This window comes from Ursus maritimus, unplaced genomic scaffold (assembly GCF_017311325.1).
Source record: "Ursus maritimus isolate PB19 unplaced genomic scaffold, ASM1731132v1 scaffold_8, whole genome shotgun sequence".
NCBI classification, from domain to species: Eukaryota; Metazoa; Chordata; class Mammalia; order Carnivora; family Ursidae; genus Ursus; species Ursus maritimus.
The window spans coordinates 24,608,016-24,633,720 of NW_024426996.1; the positions used below are offsets into that span (position 1 = coordinate 24,608,016).

Genomic DNA, 25,705 nt, shown 5'->3' on the forward strand with positions numbered 1-25,705 from the left:
ATTGTGAAATAGTTGACAGATAGGTGAAATCTAATACCATTTTTAAAGGGACATTTAAAGTGTCTAAAATCATTTTTTTTAGGTGAAAAACAAATGTGAAACAACGCACAGCAACAACAAAAAAGAACAAATAAACTCATCAATACACTGCTTCTTAGGAGTACAAGAGATACAGGAGTTTCCTTTTAGGGTAAACTGACTAAAACCCCAGTGTTTAATCAGACAGCCCAAACAGCTGGTGTGCTATGGAGCTGTGTTACCAGAACTATGGCGCCCACAAGGTGGGGGACGAGAGCCCCATTTTATTCTGTCTTTGCCAGAGCATGTGAAATGGCACCTTGTTTTGACCTTACCTTTAGGGGACCATGGCAAGGATTATGAGGGTCTTGATGATGGCAGGTAAAAGGTGGTTTGAAGGAACTAGGGTGTTCAGCCTAAAGAAGAGGAATCCTTTCAGGAAAACTTGATGCTGGCTTCAAATAAATGAGAATCTGTCATGGGAAAGAGAGATTAGACTTCTTCCAGGTGATTCCAATGAACAGAGTAAAATTATGGGAAGGCAAAAACCAGCTTAATGTAAAGAAGTATTTATAGAGCTTTAGAAATAAATGCTTAATAATCCTTTTGAATGAATGAATGGCCGCAATTGAAAGAATGGGTAGAAGGTCTCACTGAAATGGAACACCTTAGAAGAGAGTGATGACTCCATACTGAAATTTTAAAGCAAGGTTTGATGAACTCTCACAGAGGATGATTTCAGGGGAGTTGAGAGTTGGTTGGTAGGATATTTTAATGCCTCTAAGGTTCTTACTAATTCTGAAATTTAATAAAATTTGTGACTCTTGTGAATGAAAATCTTATTATGGTTTCCACATCTCAGTACCATATTTTCTTTCATTTTCTCTAAAGTGTCATCCATACTTTCTCTGATAAAGATAATGATTATTTTAATAACATTTTTTAAATAAATTCTTTTACTGTAGTATTTCATTTGATTTTCACGAACCAGATTATGGGATGGGCAGGGAACCTATGATTCTAATTTTTCATGAGGAAAAAGGTCAGGATGGATTGTTAATTAGCTCGAGGTCTTACAGTGAATTAATGACTGAGTTCGATGATCCTTCCACAAGACAATGAAACTTTCCCGAAGAAATTTTTTAAGAAATTTGAGACTTTGAGGCTGTGTGACTGATTTATATTAAAATGAAACACATTTTCAAAATGAAAGCTATGTTTTGGACAAAAAATATTAAAACAGGTTGGAAAGAATTGCATTCAATTCAAAATTGAAATGAAAGCCATGTTTTGAACAAAACATATTAAAACAGGTTGGAGAGAATTGCAATCGTTCTCAACCAGGTCAATTTTCCTCTCAGGGATATTTAGCAATGGTGGGAGATATTTTCGATTGTGACAATTCAGAAGTAGGGGGAGTGGTGGGGTAGGATGCTACCAGCATTTGGAGGGTAAAAGCCAGGGCTAATCATTATCCTACAATACATAGCCTCCCGTAACACAGAATTATCCAGCCCCAATGTCAATAGTGTGAAAGTTGAGAAACCTTTGGATGTTTTGCATTCATTTTAAGCCAGAACTTGGATTCCTTTGAACAATGAGGTGAGATGTATAGAATGTAAAATACCTTTAAGCTCTTATTTTCTAAAAACCTTTCATTCACTGAAAACAAAGTTGCATTTGCCACATTGCTAGCTTTGACTGCAAAGTATGGTACATTGCCAAAGGGGCCCTGCCTTTCAGGCGACACTTTGTAACTTTTTCGGCGTCTACTGGTAGCCCATCCTTTGCCTCTTTCCTATACCTTTGGCTTCTTTGTCAATTTTCTCTCACATGAAAACAAAAACAAAAACAGCTCCCCTTTTTTCTTTATCTATTCACTAATCTTTCCCCTCCCTTTGGTAGTTGGACATCTTTGAAGAGTAATTTGCAATCATTTGCATACTTCTCATGCCACTGATGTTTCTCCCTAACGTTTGTCTTCTGGTGTCCCATATATCTGGTTGGTACCTCAATCCAGCCAGTCACGCAAGCCACAAACTCTGGAGTCATTCTAGACTTCTTTTTTCTCACTTCCCACTCTACCCCAGCAGCCACCAAGTCTTATATTTTACTTTGTGAATATCTCTCATATTCATTTCTTCTTCTTCATACCCAGTGCCACCATCTTAGTTTAGGTGTGTCTGAATCACCTATGCAGGTGTTCAAGTAACCTTTTCAAACAAACACACAACAAATAAAAAGATTATGTTGTTTCTCACTTAAAGCTTTTCAGTGACCCCAAATTAGGTGCCTAACAGAATCCAAAGTAATTAACATGGTCATATGTTACATCCTTGCCCCCCAGCCTCCTCTCCATCACGATCCCCACCCACCCTCTGGACAAACTAGACAAGTTGTATTACTTATACTGTGTCCTTTTACAAACTGTCCCTTTTGTTTAGAATGCCTTGGTTAATTACAACTTTATCCTTTTCTTAAAAAATAATTTTATTTTTTTTAAGTTTTATTTGTTTTTTTGAGAGAGAGAGAGAGAGAGACCACAAAAAGGGATAGGTTCAGAGGGAGAAGTAGACTCCCCACCCAGCGGGGAGCCGGAAGTGGGACTTGATCCCAGGACTCAAGGATCATGACCTGAGCCGAAGGCAGTCACTTAACCAGCTGAGCCGCCCAGGTGCCCTAATTTTATTTTTAATAAAGTAGAAAATATACATAGGTTTTTAAAAATCCAATAGTACTAAAAGGTTTATAACAACAAATAGCAGATCTTGGTACCATGGCTTGCTTTCTCTACACCTTCTGGAAGCAACCACTTCTGACTATTTTAAGTGTTTCTTCTGTATTTACCTCCATCTTGCTAAATAACTTGCTTGTAATGCTATTTGTTGACTTGTCAAGTTTAGATTTTACCTATTGAGTTTCTCTTCCCTCATAATTTCAGTATATTACTATAGGGGTGATACTCAAAATATTTAAGAACCGGCACAGCAAAGATACTGATTAATCACCCCAGCTTCCCCCAAATGGTGTTCGTGGGCTAATTCCTGGCCCTGATTTTATGACAATTTTTAATATAATAATTTAAATTATCAGTATTTACATGATTACTATCATATAAATGTTGTCTACTGCTGAAACAAATAACATCAATGATTATGTTATCTTGTTTACACAATTTTTATTTTCTAGGAGCTATTAATTGATGTTTTAAAAGTCATTTCTTCCTGATTAAAAACTCCCACAGTCCTCCCCTTCCCTATCAAGTCTCTGCGCTACGTAGAGTTCATTCTCCATCCTGTGTCACCTCTGCTGTTGTCCTTACTAACTACACTACACCTTAAAGATTTGTGTGTCTACCTTCCTTACCAGAATGCAAGCTCCTTAAGGTCAGTGATGATATCTGTTATCTCCGATCCTTCAGTGCCTTGAGTCATGGTATTCAATAAATATTTATTGAATTATGGGTGCAACGAGAATGTCTTTCCTCTTTGAAGCAGCCTTCAGTATTGCGTAAATGGTTTTGTGAGCATTTCTGTGATTTCTGAGTCGCTTCGTACAGATCACAAACTGAAGTGCCTGTCAGGGTCTAGGCAGTTTAAGCAGATGAGCACTGCAAGTCTGTCGGGGTCTGTGGCATTAAGGGGTCACCTGCTGCTTAGCTGTGCCCAGGTGTTGCCAGAAAGGTGCGTCAGACCTGTGTTGCCAGACCTTCTGCTTTTACAGTGGAAGCAGAAAAACCCCGGTGTAATATGAGCTGTCATGATTCAATTTTTTAAAACCGTGCAGATCAAGAAAATGGTTCTTCAGGCTGGATTTGGTTCACGGCGCCAGCTTGTGACTATAACCTGAAGTTTGTGGGTGGGCAGAATAACGCATGCTACCCCAGTGCCTTGAGCTTGGTGCTTGGTTTGCCTGATCGTGCCTCCTCCCTAGGGGTCCTGTCCAGGGCTCTCCCCAGTGGCATCCTTTCACCAGCAGATGCCAGCACGTGGAGTGAGTCTTAGAGGAAGAGGGTCTGGGCACAGGCCCCAGCCTGCCAGAATGCTTGAAGGCCCCGGGCAGGGTTTCAGTGGAACCAGGGCTCCCTCTGTTAGGTAGAAGTCTAGAATGATGGGTTAAATTATAAGTGATCATAGAAAGGAGTCTGAGTAGGCTAAAAATTATATACTAGGTGCCAAGCCATGTGCCTTTTCTTATGTTACTTAATTTTATTCTTAAAATAACCTCCAGAAGGAGATATTGTCATCCCCAGTTTGCAGATCTTGAATCTCTATAAGATTTAGAGTTGTTTGTAAAATTCCCACCATTAGAACAGATTAACTCCAGAATTAAGTCCTCCCGATTCTGCTCAGGGAGAAAGCTCACCTAAGGGAATTTAAAAATGAATTAAACCGGGGCGCCTGGGTAGCACAGTCATTAAGCGTCTGCCTTAGGCTCAGGGTGTGATCCTGGCGTTCTGGGATCGAGCCCCACATCAGGCTCTTCTGCTGGGAGCCTGCTTCTTCCTCTCCCAATCCCCCTGCTTGTGTTCCCTCTCTCACTGGCTGTCTCTATGTCAAATAAATAAATAAAAAATCTTTAAAAAATAAAAAATAAATAAAAATGAATTAAACCTATTTTATAATAATAAATTGATTGACATTTTCCATTAGAAACGGATACTGGGATTTTTTTAATCTGAGAGTTGTTTTGTTCTTTCATAGATTGGTTTGTTCATTCTTTTGACATTTGTTGAATATCTATTGTGTTTTGTGTTAGTTACCAGGATTACAAAGATGAATAAATATACAAACAACGTGCTTGGAAAGTCCTAAATGATTATATGTTTCTCGTTTGTTGTAAGTGTCAAAGGAGGGTGACAGGTGTTGGATAAAAGATATGAAAAATCTAGAAATTGGGTGGCCAAATTGTGTGTGTGTGTGTGTGTGTGTGTGTGTGTGTATGTTTTAGTTGGGGAGACACTCCTTTTTTTTTTATTGTTGCAACAAATAAAATAAGCTACTAGAAAATTAGAAAGTGCAAATAAGGAAAATTAAGAGAGAAGTCTCCTAACCAATGTGAGCAACTCTCTGTCTACTTACCTACCTGCCTTTTTGATTATTTATCTGTACGGACATTTTTTACACTTAACCCACACAGATGCAGACACACAGATCACACTACACTATTATTCTGTGGCCTATCTCTCTTACTTAGGAATATATCAAAATGTTCTACTACTATTTGAATTCTGCCTGAATAGTATTTTATTGCGCGAAAATAGTTCCATGTATTTAATCAACTCTAACTTGTTAGGTATTTAGGGAATTTCCAATTTTTTATAACCCATGTCATGTAGAGAATTTTTGCAGCTAAATCTTTTTATGCATCTTGGATTATTTCCTTCAGAATAATTACTAGAAATGAAATGACTGCATTTAAGCATTTGTCTATATTTTTTAGTTTTTTTGCTTTTAGCACATACAGTACTAAATTGTCCTCCAGTAAAGTAGTGCTAATTTACCCATCACCAGTGGATTTGAGTTTCTATTTCTATTCACTGTTTTCAATGCAAGTTACCGCCTTTTTTTTTTTTGAACCCTTTCTAATTAGATAGCTAGAAAAGAGTCTTTATATTGAAAGATTCTTTTTGAAAATTCTTTTGGCCTTTGAACTTGCCAGATACTATTGTCTTCTGGCACAGCAGTCTTACTTCGTGTTATGGTTAATTGGTTAGCTGATGGCCTGTCTTACTAGCTTTGGAGCACTTTGGGGGTAGAGTCTGTCCTATCCATCTGTGTGTTTCTGGATGCTCATGGATGTTTGTTGAACTGACTTGAATTAGAGAACACGCATAGTTTAGACACCATTGGCTAGATGGATAAATGTCAATATACCCAGTGGGCAAGTTACACGATTCCTGCCGGTTACATAATAATGAGTAATTTAAGCGAGCATTGATCACATGCCAGCACTGTGTTGTTTTGTATACTTGCGTGATTGAATCCTCACAGCAATGCTCTGAAGAAGAGATAATAATAATCTCCATTTTGCCAATGAGGAAATTAAGAGGTTATGAAATTTGCCCAAGGGGCATGACTGTAAAGTGGCAAAAACAGGTCATGAACTCAGGTCTAGCTAACTCCCAAGCCACATCGTCTCTCTCCATCTGCCCTCCCTTACCTTCTCCTGCCCTCTCCAACTTCTTATTATAGACATTTAAATATATATATGAAAGTGGAGAGAAGAGCATAATAAACCTCAGTAGAGCCACTGCCCATCTTCAACAGTTATCGATATGTGGCCAATCTCGTTGCATCTGTAAGTTTCTCTCAGCACCTTGCCCCCATCTTCCCTTGTGGGATTATTTTAAATTAAATCTCTGATACATTAATTTCATCGATAAGTATTTACATTTATATCTTTAAGATATATGGACTCTGTTTTTTAACCTGAACCACAATATGATTATCACACTTTAAATTACCTGTAACAATTCCTTAACTTTATCTCATGTCTAGTCAGGGTATTTCTCAGATTAGCTCATTAGTGACTTTTTACAGCTGATTTGTTTGAATCAGGTCCACACAAGGACGACCCACTGTGTTCTAAGCTGTTCTAACCACAGCACAGTATTGCCCTCACCCCCATACCTTTCCATGAGGTCTGTCCTCAGCAACAGGGATACTTAGCTGAGGGAAGCTACAATTTTCAAATAATTCCCACAAATTGAATATCTAGTTCACATATCCCCAGAAGGAAGTACCAACAATAGTTAATACCCGAGAAACATCAAGTCTGTACGCAAAGGAGGGGGTATGTCGCCACGTGGGTTTGTCATCCATTCTCTCTGGAAATTCATCAGTGTATTTGTGTAGCGGCTGAGAACTCTATTTCTCTGCTTCTGGGATGTCTCCATCACAAGCTATGGCCAAGTCTCTTCACTCAAGATGCATAGTTACATGTAAGTGATGCTGGCTTGAAAATTCTGCCTTTGGCATTGAGCTTCAGAAATTAGACTTGCTGGCCTGGGTACCCACCCCGTCCCCACCCCCCTTGCTGTGGGAGGATGCCTTGGAAATGCAAGTCACAGGCTTGTTATTTTCGTAAATGGGTCATGACTTCGGTAGAGTACTTTGCACTGAGGAAATTTTCAAGTGTTCATGCTTGTTTTGGTTCTGTTTTGAACTCGAAGGTCTAGCGATCCTCCACGGTGTCGTGGCAGATGGGAATTCAACCAGAAGTCCCGGAAAGGATGGCCTTCTCTGTGGAGATCCTGGGGAAAACTGCGCAGGTAATGCGTTTGTGATGCGTTTGCATTTTATCAGCCTCGTGTTCAATTTTGGAAAGTTGATTTCCTCAATTTTAATTTGTAAGACTAGAGTAACATAAAACTAGGTGGTTTTCTTGAGCACATACTAATGTCCCAGGCCCTCTGCCAAGTGCTGTGCGTATAGTAATGCCTTCCCTCCTCAGAAGGGCCCTCTGAGCTGGATGGTATTTTTGACTTTATTTCAAGATGAAGCCCAGAAAGATTGAGTCACTTGCCGAAGGTAACAGAGCAGGTAAATTACAAATCTGGGATTCACATTCAGGTCTTTCTGATTCCAGTGCTTCCATTTTTAATAATTACACTATTTTGGGTGTCACAGGTGTGTGCTCCAGACTGTAGCATGGAATATCTTGGACTAGATTCATAAAAAAATTGGCATATTCTATTCAAATTATATTTTTTTCTATTCCACAACTTCAAAGAAGGGAAGAAGGCAATGACTTTTACATATTTTTACCTTAGAGATGCTTGATTCAGTATTCTCAAAGCTATTAGTCCAAAGCAGGGATGAGCCTCGGTAAAAGGTCAGATAATAAGTATTTTAGGTCTTGTGGGCCATGCAGGCTTTTTATAGCCAATCAACTTGGCTATGGTACGGTGAAAGCAGCCATGGACACTTTGCAAACGAGTGGCATTAGATGCATTTCAATACGACTTTATTTAGAGAAACAGGCTGTGGGCCACATTTAGCCCTGGGCCATAGTTTGCTGACCCCTAGTCTGTCCTCTACAGATTGAATAGTCTGGTCTTCTGCAGGGGTTGTTCATGATTTAAAACAAAACAAAGGCCAATTCTAAAAGTAGGTTGGAGAGAGCTTCCCATATTCCCTGGAAACTTTTTGGAGCTGGGAGGGTAGTGACTTGCTATTAAGTACTCCTTTCCTAGCACCCTGGAGAAGTCATAATTGAGCCAGGAACATGCTGAGCAAGTTGTCCTAATATGAGTCATCAGTTCCAGCCCAGTCTTCCTCTTTCTTCCCTCATACTAGTAGGTGGCCTGGAAAGTGCCCACGGGCTGTGGAATCCATTGGTGTCTTAGGTCATGCTTGTGTGAACCTTGTCACTCATGTAGAGAGAAGAATAAGGCCAATTTTGTGTGTTTGTGTGCTTTTCTTCAGTTGAGTTTTAAATATCTTCAGTGATAGCATTTTCTCCTTTCCTTTGGGGGATTATTCTATCATCCAGTGATCAATAATGTTAAAAAACCTGCCTCATCATTATCCTAAACATGTTGCCCGTTTTTTTATTTTAATAAGAATGTTTTACGTGAGATTTACCCTTTTAGCGAAATTTTAAGTATATACTATAAGATTGTTAATCATAGACAGGATGTTGTATGGTACATCTCCAGAAATTATTTGTCTTGCATAACCCAAACTGCATACCCATTAAACAACAACTCCTCATTCCCACCCACACTCCCACCCCCTAGCCCATGGCAGCCACCATTCTACTCTCAGCTTCCATGTATTTGGCTATTTAGATACCTTTTATAAGTAGAATCCTGGGGACTTGTGCTTCTATGACTGGCTTACTTCACTTAGCATAATGCTCTCAAGGTCCATCTGTGTTGCTGCAGATGGCAAAAGTTCCTGCTTTTTTGAGGCTGAATAATATTCCATTGTTTGTATAAACCACATTGTCTTCATCCACTCATGTGTTGATCGATATTTAGGTTGTTTCTACATCTTGGCTATTGTGAATAGTGCTGCAATAAACATGGGAGTGTGTGTGATGTTCTGATTTCAATTCTTTTGGATAAATACCCAGAGGTTGGATTGTTGGGTCATATGGTAGTTCTGTTTTTGAGGGTTTTTTTGTTTTTTTAAAGAAAACTCCATACTATTTCCCATAGCAGGTATAAGTTGTCTTTTCAGTCTATTGATTTTTTTCTTTCCCGTGCAGAAGATTGTTAACGTGTTTAAGGTCACACAGTAAGCGGAATAGCCTGACACGAGTTTGGAGAGACTGGCTCCAGAATGTGTATTGTTAATCACCGTGCTAAACTGCAAGAATCACGTGGAAAGATCACAAACCTGACTATGCGAAGAAAATTCTGAAAAATAATCCTTGAAAGTAAAGCCCAAAAGGGACAAAATATTCTTGAAAAGGAATTAATGTGGAGCGGGAGTATTTTGTTTTTATTGACTGCGTGACCTTGGGCAAGTCACTTAAGCTTTTAGACATCAGTTTGCAACCTGCAAAATGGAGAAATGAATCAGTTGATCTTTAGGAGTTGTTCTTGTTTCTAAATGATTTTATAATTTTATTTTCAAATAGCCCTAACCTCTAAGTATTTCATTTTTAGTTTGTCCTTTTCTGTCTTGAGTAAGGACTGTATTCATTCCTACCAATACTTCCGTGTACCTGCGATGCAGCAGGCCCTGTTCTAGGTACCCCAGATGCAACAATGAACAACATAGTCAAAGATGAGGTCGGGGAGGTAACGGGAAAGAGAGGTAATGGGTAAGTCATGTAGACCCTTGCTGGAGACCATAAAACCTTCAGCTTTGAGTTTTAATAGCATCACTCTGGTGTCTGTGTGCAGACGAGACAGTTAAGAGGGGACAGACAGAAGCAGGGAGACTAGTTAGAAGTTGTTGCCATGGAGACTACTTCTGGTCTAGAGATAAATGCCAGGCTTAGACCAAAGGAGTAGAGATGGAGGGATGATTCTGCGTATAGTTTGACTACAACCAATAGAATTTGCTGACGAATTGGATGTAGCATAAAAGAGAAAGAAGTCAAAGTGACTCTAAGATATTTGGTCTGAATCATAGAAAGAATGTAGGTATCATTTACTGAGATGAGGAAAGACCAGATTTGAGGGGGGAAATCAGGTGTTCCATTTGGGTAGTGTTAATTTCAAATGCCAGTTAGACAACCGAGTGGAGATGTTCACTGAACTGTTGGACATTGAAGGAAGAGCTCTGGGATGGAAACATAAAGTTGGGATTGTGACCATAAAGGCATTCAAAGCCAGGACATGCCCAGAAAGGGAGTGTAGAGAGAAGAGATGAGAAAGCACTGAGTCCCGATGCATTACAAAATTTGGAGGCTGGGGGACATGGGAAAAGAACCAGTAAAGGAGACCGAGTAAAGGAGGCATTATATACACCAGAATCCCATAGCATGCACTCTCGAAAGCAAAAGAAATACAAGTTTTCTTCCTGTTCATTTTTCTTTGTCTGACCCCCCCCCCGCTGTGAATAATTTTAAGCATGCAAATACACTCACACATCAACACTACATTCTTTTTTCTTCTTTTAAAGGGATAGAATGAAAAAGGACAGCTCTAAGCGAAGGCCCACTCCTGTAAGCTGAGAAATCATTGGCCTAGCCCTCCTGGTTAAAAAACATGCCGACCTGTTCTGATTAGCTTCCTGCACAAGCATATTCTAGTAACACTGGAGGGTTAACAAGTACATCTGTGAGACTTATTTTTCTTTTCCTGGAGTCACCAACTCTTTTACATTTCTGTAGGAAATGGCGTTGGATGTAACACAAATGGGAATCCTCAGATAAGAGAGATTTTCAAATTTCGCACTTCTTCAAGGACAGTGTGAATTTATATTCCCCGGTCTCCTGGAGATAGTTGGCAAGATAAGAAGGAAAATTACCTTAGAAAATGTAAAACTTTCTTCCTCACCTCCTGTCTTAAGAAGGTTGTAAAAGGAGGAAACCCTTATTGGGAAGTTGCCAGAAAGCCAAGGACTAGAAGTTTAAAGGCTTGGACTTGACTTCATAGACTAAGAAGAAACTTCTCTGCAAACTTCAACTGTGACCACTTAAACTTTTCTGGGCTCTAGCCGCTCCCTTTTTAAGGTCAGGTATCTACGTGAGAAGATAAATGTATAGGTATTTTTTTACTCCCTCTCTCTCGTTAACAGTGATGGGATTTTATCTCAAAATTTAGGCCCTCCTTTTAAGTCTCTTGCACAGAGATTTAACTATGTATTTAACTAGGGGGTTAGAGGTACTATGAGGTTATCACAGTGTAATGAGAATTACATCAAATATATTACCCTTCGAGTTGATTTTATAAAAGCTGCTGATATTAATATCATTTATAAAATCATTAAATAGATTTGTAATGAGCACGACTGGAAGAACTAAGTGAATGTTTTAGGAAAAATAAAGCTAATGTATCAATTCTGAGGAGTTTTAAACACAAAAGCATCACGAGACCTGTTTGGGTTTGAGAATAAGAATCATTTACAAGAAAGACCAGGGAACTGTGCTATTTAACCAAAGCAGCCATCAAACGGAGAGAGATTCCATATTGAAACTAAGTCATTCGAGGGTGCGCTACATTCCTTTACTTTCGTTGGACCCAAGAGAATCTATCACATCTCATCTAACCATTCATATGATCCAAGGAAGGTGACCACTTCTTGTCTATCTGCCCATATGATGGAAAAAAGATGTTCTTACTTAGAATTAGATATTGTCATATACCTCCCTGCAGTAACCCTCGTATTTTCTTATTTAATTGGCTTTAGAATCTTTGGAAAACGGCCTCTCAAGAAGAGATTGAGAGATGTTACTTGGGGAGCTCATCGGCTTGGGAGCTCGTGTTGTACTTTTTCAGTGCAATTTTGTGGGACATACTCATTCCCAGAGAATGTTTTGGTTTTGGGAATGCGGGCTGGAAAACAGTAAAGGTGGGAGGGAAAAAAGATCAATTAAGTTCCACCACCCCCGGTATCAGGGAAATTTTCATGTTAGGTTTTCAAGACCAGGTCATTCACTTCTCAACAAAGAAACACAATACGTGGGACGAATCATTCTTTTGTCCTAGGATTAACTTTTCCTTCTTGATAAACATCTCCGGAACGGAAAGGCAGGCCTTGCCATCCCCTGCTCTGTGTCATCAGGTCTCAAGATAGGCAGAAAATGTTAGATTTCACAGTTGTTCAATTTTCAGATAATGTGACCTTGATGAGTAATAGATGAAGGCAACTGGGATTGAAGGTGCGTTTTCGAGGGGTTTTTTTATAATAATTTTAAAATTATGCTACGTTAGTCACCATACTGAAGGTGCATTTTGAAAGGGGGTATGTTGATAAGCCTTCTCATTTCCATCAGAGAGAAGAGATGATCCCATCTGCTTGGGGAGCTTGGGGGAGGGTGTGTAATGTATTTTTCTCCGGTTTTTAAAGTTCCATAGAGAAATCACTGGACATTTTCTGCTGGGTGGCATGGAAGGGTTTTTAAATCCAAATAATGCTGGGAATATTGAAGATCCTGTTTATTTGGCAAAGGAGAGAGCTCTGTGAATGATCCAGACAGCGCCTGGCAACCATTTTCCTGGCACAGATGGGGGTGTGCTGCTTGGATGGGTCGAGGCTGGTCAAGTCACTGCACCCAGCAGCTGCTGGTCAAGGTGCTTTTTGGTATCTTGCTCTGTATGGTGTTTATTGAAAGGCTGGCTACATTAAAGGGGGCGTAACAACGGAGGAAGCAGACAAGCTCAGGATATGAGCCATATATGCCTTACGCTTAAAGTCAGGTATGCATTGCAAAGAAGGAAGGACCTTTCTGGAGCCCAGCAGACCTGTCACTAAGTCTCATTGCTTCTTAAATTCACCTCTTAGACCTCTGTGCCCCTGCTGCAGGCCCAGTCCCACATTTGCATGGTTCAGGCAATCGTCTTCTCCTTGCTCCCAGCCTCTTCCTACTCTAATCCAATTTGCAGCTTTCTACCTAATACACTGATTTCAATGCTAAACTCAATGGTTCTCAATGTAGTTCTTACATATACCATTTAATCCATAAGAACCTTCTTCAGCTCTCCCCTGCCTTGTATTTCAAGTGTAAAACCCCTCAGCCTACTGACATTTGAGGTCTCTAACTTCCATTCACAGCCGTCCTCCCTACCATGTCCCCTACATCTCCGTTAAATCTGCCTCCTCCGCCTGCGTGATCAGGCTTGCGTATTCCTGACCCTGAGCTTTCGCTTCTAACATTCTCCACAACGGAATAGCTTGCTTACTTCCTCCTAAAAAACAATCCATATTTTCCAGAACTTTTCCTTCATTAGATAAACACTCTTTGTAATGATACCAGATTTCTCTTAGAATTGCCACGATTTTCAAGATTCTAGTATCCACTCAGTTACTGAGGACTTGATTGTCCAGGGTCCTCTGCTGGCAACTTGCATGTGAGTTCTTATTTGAGCTCCACAAAGGCCCTCTAAGGTAGATGCTCTTCTCTTCAGTGTACAGGTGGGGAAACTGAGGCTCAGGCAGCTTCGTAAGCTTGCCCAGACTCGTGCAGCTAAGGAAAGGCAGAGCTGAAAATGAAACACTGATTTTCTTCCTCCTAATCTGGTCTTCTTTCTTTCCACTGTTTCCAGCGTGCCACAACTGTTTATATGTGGTTACTAGGGCTGTTCTTACTGATGCGTTCTTATTATCATCTTTAATGTGTTCTATTATACCAATTTAGAAGACAAGATATGCTTTACTCTTTTGATGTTTTCCAGGGCTTACTACAGGGCTCTGGAAATAGAAAGTACTCATGAAAGTTGACCAATAAGTGTATTTGCCAAAGCATACAGACCTTTGTTTTTGAGACACTTTGTAGTTATTTCTGGAAGAAATTTCAGTACGAGTCCCATTGACTGGCATGCGTGGGAGCAAATGTCTGGCATGTACAAGCTGTCAGCATAGCTGGTAATCAAGTCACCAACCAGAACCAGGTCAGCCCGTTCCTCAGCAACGTTCTGCCACCCCCTGAAACTTTGTGACCTGGCATCACAGGAATTTGCTGTGTATAGAGCATCCAAAGTTCTTGGCAAGTCCTCTCCCTGGTGGCCCTGGGCAATTATATGTACTCATTTTTTAATATTAATTAAGAAGTTTTAGGAGTCATTACTATTAATGTCACTGGGATGCCAGGTGCCACCCTAGACCTGGTGTGAAATGCCCTACTGAAGTGAACATCGCCATCTTTCTGGCTCCACTGGTGTCTGAGTCCTGTAAACTGGTGGTCACACCACGAATGTGGAAAAGTCCAACCCTGGGCCGGAGCTGGCTAGTTAGCTGTAGTCTCTGGGTGTGGGCACATGTCTGGTGTGACTCAGCACATGGAACAGCAAGTCAGTTTCTCTGTACTCTTTCTCTTGTCAATCCTTATTTATTAAAACCTTCTACATGCGAGCGAGGGAGAGATTGTTACACGTTCCTGTTGCCAGGTAAAAAATGAGGCAATGAAAACCCTAAAAGGTAAGATAAGGAAGTTAGAGCAGGATCGAAATCCGGGATATGAAGTTTCCAGTATTTTCTTTCTTCAGGGCAAGAGAAACCATTCAGGGGTTAAAGGAGAGAGAGAATCTCTCATTCAGGCAGGCATGACTTCTGGGTGCGGCAGGCCGAGAGCCGACGACAGCTACCTGCCGAACATCTGGCTTGGCCGAGCGCCAGGGTGGAGTGGTCATGGACTCTGGGGCAAGACCTACTGGGTCTGAGTCTCGCTTCTGCCACTTACCGCTGTGTCATCTTGGAAGGTGACTTAGCCTCTGTGTGTTGTTCTTTGTTCATCCATAAATGGGAGATTAGAGTGATGCTGTCCTCACAACGCTGTTATAAGCATTAAGTTAATGTATGTTACCATATATATGTATAGTATATGACCAGAATCCAACACTCTGTAAGTGCTATGCGCATGTGAAAGGAAGGAAAGGAAGGGAAAGGATAGAGGAAAGGAAAGGACAGGACAGGACAGGACAGGACAGGAAAGGAAAGGAAAGGACAGGAAAGGAAAGGAAAAGAAAGGAAAAGAAAGGAAAAGAAAGGAAAAGAAAGGAAAAGAAAGGGGAAAAAATAGTCCTTTCTTTAATGGAAAGAAAAATGGCTCTGATAAGCTTCTCAGAAAGAGCAACCTTCTCTCATCACAGCTATGCTTCACCGTTTGAGCAACATCAAGGCTTCTGAGAGGTGGGCTGGACACAAATCTTTTTTTTTTTTTTTTTTAAGATTTTATTTATTTATTTGACAGTGAGAGAGATAGCCAGCGAGAGAGGGAACACAAGCAGGGGGAGTGGGAGAGGAAGAAGCAGGCTCATAGCGGAGGAGCCTGATGTGGGGCTCGATCCCACAACGCTGGGATCACGCCCTGAGCCGAAGGCAGACCCTTAAGGACTGCGCCACCCAGGCGCCCCTGGACACAAATCTTAATTAAAATATGCAACATTCCCACCAAGATCCCCAAGTCCCTATCTCTAGAGCTATTTGGGGACCCCAAACGTCTGGCTTTTTTCCCCAGTGTGGAGACAATCAGAGAAACGAGAAATTGGAGTATACTCTATAGAAAAACCGCCGCGAAGAGAGGAATAGGATTCTAGGCGCGAACGTGTATGTGAAGTGAGTGGACTGACGGCGCTTTTTCTCGTTTGGCAGCTACCACCACGCCGTCGAAGCGGAGAGGCCACTTCTCGCGCTGCCCCAAGCAGTACAAGCACTACTGCATCAAAGGGCGATGTCGCTTCGTGGTGGCCGAGCAGACGCCGTCCTGCGTGTAAGTGGAGCCCCGGGCAGCGGGCAGAGGGTGCCCAAGGGGGCCGGCCTGGGACGTGAGGGCGCTGGAAAGTCTGAGCTGGCCAAGCCCTCTGTCGGGACACCGGTCCCCGGGTCCTGTCCCCGGCCACTTTGGGCAGCTTCTTACGGAGAAACTGATGCCCACTGTCCTCCTGAAGTAGGAGCCTGCGAGAGCCCAGAGCCGCTCCCAGGCTGTGTCCTCTGCTGCCTTCCGCAAGCAGAACTTTCCGTCCAGTGTAAGCGTGCTTTCCGGCTCCATGAACCTCCCAGGTGGTTCCAATGGAAGCGAATTCTTCTGGCACGTGTGAGGTGGTTTGTAGTTAATGGAAATATGAAGGATTTCCTGCCAAATTAAAAGCTACTTTTGCAGGTGTCAGTTAAGTGCTAGGAAATGAGTCCTGTCCACAAGCAGAGATTTGCGAAGCCTGTTTGTTAGGAGAGAATGGGAAAAAAACGCTGAGGTGAGTGGGACATATTTGACCTGCGCCTGACCTGTTCGGTGACTTGGCAGAGCATAGATTCAGGCGAAATTGTCTTGCTATGGGTGACTCTGCTACCCTGAAAAACCAGATGTACCCCCTTTTGCTTGGAATTACTGGAGTTGTGAACTCCTGTTTTTACATTTAAAAAAAAAAGTTGTGTTTCCAATAACTCAAATCCCCTTGGTCTTCTTAGTATTTTCTCAGAATGGGGATGATTTGTTTCCAGACACATCCTTTTTATTTATTTATGCAGCACAGTTCATGTAAGCAGTGCTGTGTGGGCTTGGGCCATAAACTTGAGAGTCAAGCTTCCCAAGTTTGAATCCCAGCCCCACTCACTTAATTTCTCTGTACCTCCGTTTCTCCATCAGTAGAATGGGTTAATAATGGCACCTATCTCAGAAGATGTTATAAGGATCAATTGAGTTAATAGCTACAAATCTCTTATAACAGCGTCTGCTAATTATTTCAGAACAGTGATCCCAAATCTGATTTGTCAGAGTCCTGAAGGGTCACGGGCATCTTTAAAAATTATTTCACATTTTGTAAGATGCTTATTAAATAAAAACTAATTTTTTCAGTTATTCAGCATTTGATAAATATCTACTAGGACCTGGCCCTCTTGACCCCTTCCTCTCCCATTGAAATGGCCATCAGTTGAGATGTTATTGGTGTACTGAGAAGGGAACTAGCATGAGAGCCACTGTAACTGGCTACGGCAAGGTCTGACCTTCTAGCATGGCTTCATTAAGTGATAACTTGCGGGAAGTACTGCTTACGGAGAAATTCAATTATAGCATGGTTAGGCCACCGAACCCAGGACTTACCGTTCTAAAAGGGCAGCAAGTAATTGCTGTGTATTTTAAGGGCAAAGTTATTGTTTAAAAATGCCATATTCAGTAAATTTGTTAGAGAAATAAGCTAATTGGAAAAGACTATTCATTATGACCTTAAAAAACTCTTTAAAAAATCTCCCTCCCACACATGCAATTAAAAGTGATTTTCCCGTCCAGTTCCTGTCCTATGTGCAAGAGACCTTTGATATTTCAAGATATTTCTAAGGTCTCTTCCTGTGATTTTGACCTTGTGATGAAGATGACTGGCTATCTTGCAGGAAGCAATTCTCCCTCACACACCCTTGGGGTCCTTTCGCAGTAGATGCCATTAGATATCTCTTCGCTTTTGCTTGCATCGAGCATTGCCTTTCAACTGATGGTCGTGACCGAGCTGGGTTTTTTTTTGTTGTTGTTTCAAGCATTCTATCGGTTACAATGTTGGCATTCAGGAATCTCCTTACTCGTGCAAGATGTGGGAATTAACTGCCTCGCTCCTGTCAAACGTAACCTATAGAATGGCCTGGCAAATAGATCCTTTCTTGAAAAAAGAAGAACAGAACAAAACAAAACAATCGCGTTTACAGAGAAATCTTTTCAAGAAGCAGAATTCCATCTTTTTGAGATTTATGTGAGTTATGTAATCGTATGTATTTTGAGATTTATGTAAAAAGAGACCAGTATCTCTTTTGTAGTGAATGAGTCCGAGGGGTCGAAAGGGCAAGTACTTGCTGATGCCGAGGTACTGATGTCACGACATATGTTTTCAGGTTTGAAGTGTCCTCAGACAAACTTCTCGGGTACATTTGGGGCATCTAACGTGATTCAGAGAATACTATGGCTCGTCCCCAAATCCCTGAGCCTTTAGCTTGCTGTTGCTCAGACGGGCCCTTGGCTTGGTCAAAGGGAACCTGCTGTGTTGGGGTAAATCCTGAGGCTGCGATGATAAACAGTTGAGAGACTGAGGAAAGTGAATGTCCCCCTTGGAGACTGGGTGCTGTCTGGTCACTGCACTTTATGAGGGCCACGGAGAAAGGGGCCATTTACAGGACAGTGGAGGGCATGGTGTACGCTTCTGAAAATGGACCCCTGAGCATCAGATAAAGGAGCTGGAGAGGACAAGACTGCCTGTGTTTTGGGGGGATGTGGTTGGAGAGGTGGTGAAGAGAAGAGCATCCCCTCGTCTGAGGCCACTTTGAGTGGCAGAGTCAGAACCAGTGGGTGGAAGTTAAGAGAGAGAGAGGGGAATCCTGTTGGATCACATTTATGGAGCTTTCTATGTGTTCGGCATTGGTCTATGAACTTTCACGCACATCACCACGTTAGAGCATATAACACAGTGAAATTCTTAGATAATTTGTAGCAAGAGAACTCGGGCGTGTTGAGTGCCCTACAATGAAATGGGAAGTCCTGGGGATTTTGAATTCCTTGTCATGGTCCTATCTAAGTGCTTGGGAAGGCTGCAGAGGGAATTTTACCATCCCCTCTCTTTCAAGCTTGGAATCTAAAATTTTAAACTAAGTTTTAGTAAATTGCCATCATCTCTGTTTATTTTTATTGGCCATATTGTTAATGTTCAAGTGATGACAGGTTTTCAGCAAAGCAAAGAAAGTGAAATTACTTGTGAATACAGTGGCGTTCAGCTTAATCTGAAAAAAAAAAATATTTTAAAGGAAATGCGCCCTTTACTAATTCCCGTTAATGACAACAGTGTTGGTTTCTTCAAACAAGAAATGGTAGAGATTCTTCAAAGTCTTGCACCGTTTACCCTGTTGTTTTATTTTTCCAGCTGTGATGAAGGCTACACTGGGGCGAGATGTGAGAGAGTTGACTTGTTTTACCTCAGAGGCGATAGAGGGCAGATTTTGGTGATTTGTTTGATAGCAGTTATGGTCATTTTTATCATTTTGGTGGTCGGTGTCTGCACATGCTGTCAGTAAGTATTTTTTAAATTTAATTTTAAGTAAATCTGAGAAATTGTATTTTGCTGTTTCTTTTCTTCTTTCCTTCCTTCCTTCCTTCCTCTTTCTTCTTTCCTTTTTGCCATGATTTAAATAAATCACTTTGTGAGGTTTGCCATCACTTTTATTGAAGTATCCACTTACAATAAAACACACCATGCATAGTTTTTGTCATTTTGCTGAGTGTAATTATTATAATTAAAAATCAAATGTGTATAAACTTGATTAAAACAAGAAGGTAGACAAAAAGCGTGAAGGTGATCAAAGTGTCAAGGTGATAAACTGGGGTGCCTGGGTGGCGCAGTCGTTAAGCGTCTGCCTTTGGCTCAGGGCGTGATCCTGGCGTTCCGGGATCAAGCCCCACATCAGGCTCTTCTGTGGGGAGCCTGCTTCTTCCTCTCCCACTCCCCCGGCTTGTGTTCCCTCTCTCTCTGGCTGTCTCTCTCTGTCAAATAAATAAATTTAAAAAAATAATAATAAATAAATAAATAAATAAAGTGTCAAGGTGATAAACTTTCCGTTGTAAGATAAATAAGTCCCTGGGATGTCACGTACATCATGGCAACTGTAGTTAACAATACTCTGTGGTATATTTGCAAGTTGCTAAGGGAGAAGATCTTAAAAGTTCTCATCACAAGAAAAAAAATTTTGTGACTACGTATGCTGGCCGATGTTAACTAACCTTCCTTTGGCGATCATTTTGCAGTATATACATATATCGAACCATTATGCTGTATATGGAAACTAATACAGTGTCCTGTGTCCATTATATCTTAATAAAAGAGCCAATTATGGAGTCTTAAAGTCAGTCATATTTTATGTGGGTTTTTTAGTAGGCTCACTAAGACTTTTTTTTTTTTTTATCTTAAATTGTACCATGATGCAGTAACTTAGGAAGGTAGGAACAAACACACGGAAATATTTTTTTTCCCTAGGCCACAATAAAATAATGGATTTTATTTACAAAAGAGGATTACACTGTTTTTCCTGTTTTAAGGATTTTTAATTTTTTTGATGGAGAGAGAGAGAGAGAGCACAAGCAGGGGAAGCAGCAGGCAGAGGGAGAGGGAGAAGCAGGCTCCCCGCTGAGCAGGGAGCCCGATGTGGGGCTCGATCCCAGGACCCTGAGATCATGACCTGAGCTGAAGGCAGATGCTTAACTGACTGAGCCGTCCAGGGGCTTCTTTTCCTGTTTTTACTTTTCATTATGCATCACAACTTTGAGAATCAAGAAACACCTTGATTTTTCTTTTTTTCTCTGACACAGAGTGTTTTGGTATAATTCTTAAGTTCGTTTCTTTTGTAAAGTTATCAAAATTTGTGTCAGATGAGGACTCCAACAGAATACAGTAAAAAGACATTTTTTAAAGTGCTATATTTTGGGGGTGCCTGGGTGGCTCAGTTGGTTAAGCGTCTGCCTTCTGCTCAGGTCATGATCTTGGGGTCCTGGGATCAAGCCCCTTGGTGGGTAGCCTGCTTCTCCCTCTCCCTCTGCCTGCCGCTCCCCTTGCTTGTGCTCTCTCTTTCTCTGTCAAATGAAAAAATAAAATCTTAAAAAAAAAGAAAAAGTGGTGTATTGTCTTGAGAAGCTAGTCTAGCCTCCTAAACTGCTACATTTACTTTTGGGCTATGGTACACACCCAAACAGGATGTCTCATGTCTCCTTTCTTCACAAAAAAACTTTAGAGTAGCTACCAGAAGTCTAGAATCTTTTATTTTTATCCCAGTTCTGTCATTAAATATCTTTGAGACCTTGGACAAACTTCTTAACATCTATTTTTTTTTTAAGATTTATTTATTTATTGGGGAGGAGAGAGAACACAAGAGTAGGGGGAGGGGCTGAAGGAGAAGCAGGCTCCCCACTGAGCAGGGAGCCCACCTCAGGGCTCATCCCTGGACTCCAGGATCATGACCTGAGCTGAAGGCAGACGTTCAGCCGACTGAGACTGAGCCACCTAGGCGCCCCTTCTTAACATCTTTAAACTGGCATTTTATTTTCTGTAAAACAGGATTCTTTTTTTCTTTTTTCTTTTTTTTAAAGATTGTATTTATTTGACTGAGAGAGAGACAGCAAGAGAGGGAACACAAGCAGGGGGGAGTGGGAGAGGGAGAAGCAGGCCTCCCGCTGAGCAGGGAGCCCCATGCGGGGCTTGATCATAGAACGCTGGGATCATGACCTGAGCCGAAGGAAGGCAGATGCTTAACGACTGAGCCACCCAGGTGCCCCTGAAACAAGACGATTAAACCAGATAATCTGGAAGATTCCTTGTAGCTATAAAATGGAAAGATATTTAAATTTTTTTTACCTGCCTCATGGCAAAAAGGAGTTTTTATAATACCAGTTTTGGGGCAGAGCTGAGAAATGGCCTATTTGATCACATCAATTTTGAATTATACTTTTAAGAAACTGGACTGCAGTCCAGAGTCTCTGACACTTTTTTTAATGTATCTGTAAGCGTAATTAACATATCCACGGGCTACTCTCACTCTCTTGGTTTTCTTATGTCTGTTTCCAATTTGTACTATTTCTTATTCACACACTAAACAATGCTTATTAGTAAAATAACTTGTCCTGCAAACGTTTCTTGTGCTAACCAAGCTTCATCAACAACCAGGTGCCATAGTCTTTCTATTTAGGTAACTCTCCTCTAAGTCACATGTTTGGCCTATTGTGGCTATCATTTGAGCCTGGAGAAAGAGATAGGTTAAGAGAGAACCTAAAATATTTAAGAAAAAAAGGAACCTACACACTTTGAACCATCTAGAAATAAGACCACAGGCCCTTTTGATGATTGATTTTGTGTTCACATGAACTAACGGACCATACTAATGTCTGACACTTTGTTTTCCAAGTCCTCTTCGGAAGCGTCGTAAAAGAAGGAAGAAGGAAGAAGAAATGGAAACTCTGGGTAAAGATATAAGTCCAATAAATGAAGATATTCAAGAGACTAGTATTGCTTAATAGTAAGTGTGATGAATTTGGTAGATGCGGTACTCTTCAGGTGACAGTTACCTGGTGAAATGGGGCTTAACTTTGTCTAGTAAATCAATGACTGGAATTTGATTATGCTTAGAAACATCTGAAAGTAAATTAATTTTTTTCATAGACTCCAAAGCTATTAAATAAAAGACTTTCTCATATCTTTCTTTTGCTTGTTACCACATTGAGAGGCACGTGAAGAGAGGACTTTTATATCCTTTTTCTGGTGTGCTGAGATCACCCTGCTTTCTAATTCTACATGGTTGTGGTGGTTATATATACCTTTTCTTCCTCGTTTTTGGGCACAAGGAAGAGTTATTTTAGTTTATACATCTCACATTGAAGAAAAATAACAATAGCATGTTTTAATAATAACCACATTTACTGAGCATTTATGCTATGCCAAACACTGTTCTAAGCTCTTTAAATGTTTTTTTCAATTAGGATCCCAGCAGGACCCAACAAGGAGATTTTGACAAGGGACTGGGAGGGCGGGGTTGGGGAATCCACCCGAACCTTGAGGCTCCTGCAGTCTAACCCTGGCAGGAGGCTGCTCCCCTCCCATGCCTGGAAGGGCTGGGGAAGGTTACTTCGGCACTGAGAGGCTGGCCGCCAGAGGGCCTATAGGCTGTGGGAGCCCTGTCTGTGGATGGAAGTAGCCACTGCTGGAACCAAAACAAGGAAGAGGAGGAAAGGCAGAAAAAACGCCCCAAACTTCCTCACCTCCTGCCTTCAGATCTTCAACAGGCGTCTCCCATTAGCCAAATCCAACCAGCAACCGGGAGGCAGGAGAGCCCTTGTGATGTCTCAGCCTCCTCCCCCTGGAGTGCGGGGGTGGGGAGGGCAGGGAGCAGAGAAAGGCTCCAAGGGGGCAAGCTGAGGAGGAGGGCTAGTACCATCAGCTAGCTGGCGTAGTTTGGCTGTGAGAGCGGCAAACCCAATCAGACTGATTTAAAACATTGGCTCACGTGAGCTGGCAGTCTAGAGGGAAGGTAGTCTACACACCTGGGTGAACCAGAGGCTCCCACACCGGGAAACATTATTTCTCTTTTTCTGCTCACGTATCAAAGAGTTGGCTTCATCCTTGGCTAGTTCCTCTAAGTCACAGCAGCAGCAGTGAGCCACATGCTTCCTAGTTCACCTCCAGCAAGAGAGAGCAGTGACCCTCCTAGCTCGGCCAGCAGTAGAAAGAATCTCGTTTCCCAGAAACACCCAACAGACGCATGGGGTATGGTACCTGCTTATCGAGAAATTAAAACTAATCATTAATGAACTGAAGACAAAAATGCTGGCTCTAGATTTTGTTTTTTTTGTTTTTTGTTTTTTGTTTTTTAGTTTGCATAGTATATTTCTTTTAACCAGGTTGCTGTCTTTTTCCTTATTCCTACAGGCTACGAAGTTACCTCCAGGCTCGTGGCAAGCTGCAAAATGCCTTGCTCATTTGAAAATGGACAGAATGTGTCTCAGGAAGATAGCCAGGAGAAATGAATTTTAAATGATGTATTTACTTTTTGTTTGTAACGTTAGTCTGTGTTTTCTACTATTTTTATAATAATAAGTAATTTTATTATTGTTCAGTAATTGGGAAAAGGCACTCAAGAAATTGTAACAATTTCCACTTAAAGTTTTGTTACCTGGATTACTAGTCAAACAAAAAAGGAAAGTGAAAAGGAGTTTAGATTTTAGGAGCTGAATTAATAATGAAGTTACCATTTATCCAGCACTTACCATGGACCAAGAGTTTAAAGTTTAACTCTACAGAGTTACCCCTTGGTAGAGCTGGAGTTGGAACCTAGGTTTCCCCAATTGCAGTTTGTGTTCTTAACTATCATTTTTGTTGATCAGAGTGGGTGCAACCCAACTCACTAATATAACCCAAGACTTTATACTGAACTGTGTTTTGCCATGACTCTGAGATGCTGGGGCTATTTTCCTGCAGAAACTCAGATTGGCGAGTCCTGGATATATATGTTACTGTTACCATCATGCTTTCTGCAGCATTGACTTCCGTTATGTTTCCTTACTCCTTTATAAATTCTCCATGGCACGAATAAATTCTTACATTAGTGAAGCAAACAGATTTGCCCCATAGCTAGGGTAATGAATAAAGACGGAAAGTAAATGCCCGAGAGTCTTTACGGCGCCCTGAGTGTTCACGCTCATTAAGGGGTAAATGACAGCGCTGGAAGAAGAGGCTGTTTATTCCAGGGCAAAGGTCAGTGAGACGACAGCAGAGCCCAGGGGCACACTGTTTGTGGCCATATCCTCATTTTTGTTCTTCCGAAAAACATCACCTGTGATTGCTCTCCAGTGGACGTTGATGCAATGAAATCATGACCATAAGCCTCGATTACTTGGGACCATCTTGCCAAGTGTTCCTTTGACTCCATCACATATTCCATAAAGACTCTGAAAACTGAAAAAGCTAAACCTACATTTAGCCAATATTCCACAGAATATGACACTTTCTACATTGACGCGGTGGGTAATTTACGAAAACGAATGGAAGATGTCCCCAGATTGCTGCACTTTGACTGTTGCGATGTTAGCCAAGTGGCTTTTATTCCAGAATCCTAGCAGATTTTACTTTGCAGTGTAGACTTCACACACAAAGTGAAGTGGAGAATTCAGACCAAAGAGGAAGCTGGATGTCCCCTTCTATCACACATGGTGTTTTGAGGGAGAATGAAGCTGTCTTCACAGAAAGAGCTCATTAAATATATTAAGAGCTGCGCCAAACAGCTAATCATCTTCTAAATCTATTTTTCCTTCTGACTTAATAGAGTCAGATTATATCCAACGGATTCCTGCTGCATATGCTTTATTTTCAAATGTCTTCTTCTGGGCTCATTTATGCCCTTGCTTTTTCTTTAATACCAAAGTGCTTGAAACAAACACTTGTTACAGCATTTAAAAACAAAACAAAATGCTGTGTTTCTTCTTCCCTGAGCTGATGTTGGTTGACCAATGGAATCTCTCAAGCCAAGTCAGGCTTGGGAATTTTGTTTTGATCCAAAAATGTAAATGGTGTCTCTTAAAACTTGGGAGGTCTGATATCAAGGAAGAACTTTATCTTTTAAAAATGTATTTTATAATTGTTTTGCATGTTCTAAATGACGTTGTTTATGTAAACTGTCAACATTATCATATAATAAAGTAAATTTATTTTTAAAACAAAGCAAGCATCTTTATTTGGAAATTTTTTCGGTACTATGAATTATTAAGAGAAAGAAATTTGCGGATTATTGCTTTAAAATTTTTATATTTTATAGAGACTACCATTCATATATTTGAAATAGTCCAGTTTGATCATGGGTTTTTCTTAGAAACTAATGAATTTGAAAGTGTGGTGGACACCTATGAGATTGCGCAATAGCCTGGCCATATTTTTGAACCCCACCAATAGCTGCATTTGTTTGGTCTAAGGTGAGCACTTCATGAAGTTGAGTTAAGTAGTGTTATTTCTAGGGGGACTGTGAACCTGAACAGAAGTTAGTCTTCCTGGGTTCTTGGGACATAAAAATGTGTGTTTTGAAGTTACTGCGGCCATGTTTTGCTCCACGAGGCCCAGGAAAGCAAA

At 41.0% G+C, this 25,705-nt stretch overlaps 1 protein-coding gene across 1 annotated transcript; it reads left to right on the plus strand.

Moving 5' to 3' along the window:
- Positions 1-365: 365 nt before the first annotated feature.
- Positions 366-25,349, plus strand: BTC (betacellulin). The gene is made up of 7 exons (XM_040625327.1): positions 366-399; positions 3,805-4,011; positions 7,193-7,291; positions 15,732-15,849; positions 18,974-19,120; positions 21,999-22,109; positions 23,516-25,349. The coding sequence occupies exons 1-6, from the start codon at positions 366-368 to the stop codon at positions 22,105-22,107; spliced, it is 714 nt and encodes a 237-aa protein (XP_040481261.1). The 3' UTR covers positions 22,108-22,109; positions 23,516-25,349.
- The last annotated feature ends 356 nt before the right edge of the window (positions 25,350-25,705 follow it).

What these genes read in the sequence shown, in the direction of transcription:
- BTC (XM_040625327.1), top strand. Translation starts at nt 366, where the DNA reads ATGGCAAGGATTATGAGGGTCTTGATGATGGCAG. An exon ending in GAGGGTCTTGATGATGGCAG is followed by an intron (nt 400 to 3,804) that starts GTAAAAGGTGGT and finishes AAAACCGTGCAG; the next exon opens with ATCAAGAAAATGGTTCTTCA. An exon ending in AGCAGATGCCAGCACGTGGA is followed by an intron (nt 4,012 to 7,192) that starts GTGAGTCTTAGA and finishes TTGAACTCGAAG; the next exon opens with GTCTAGCGATCCTCCACGGT.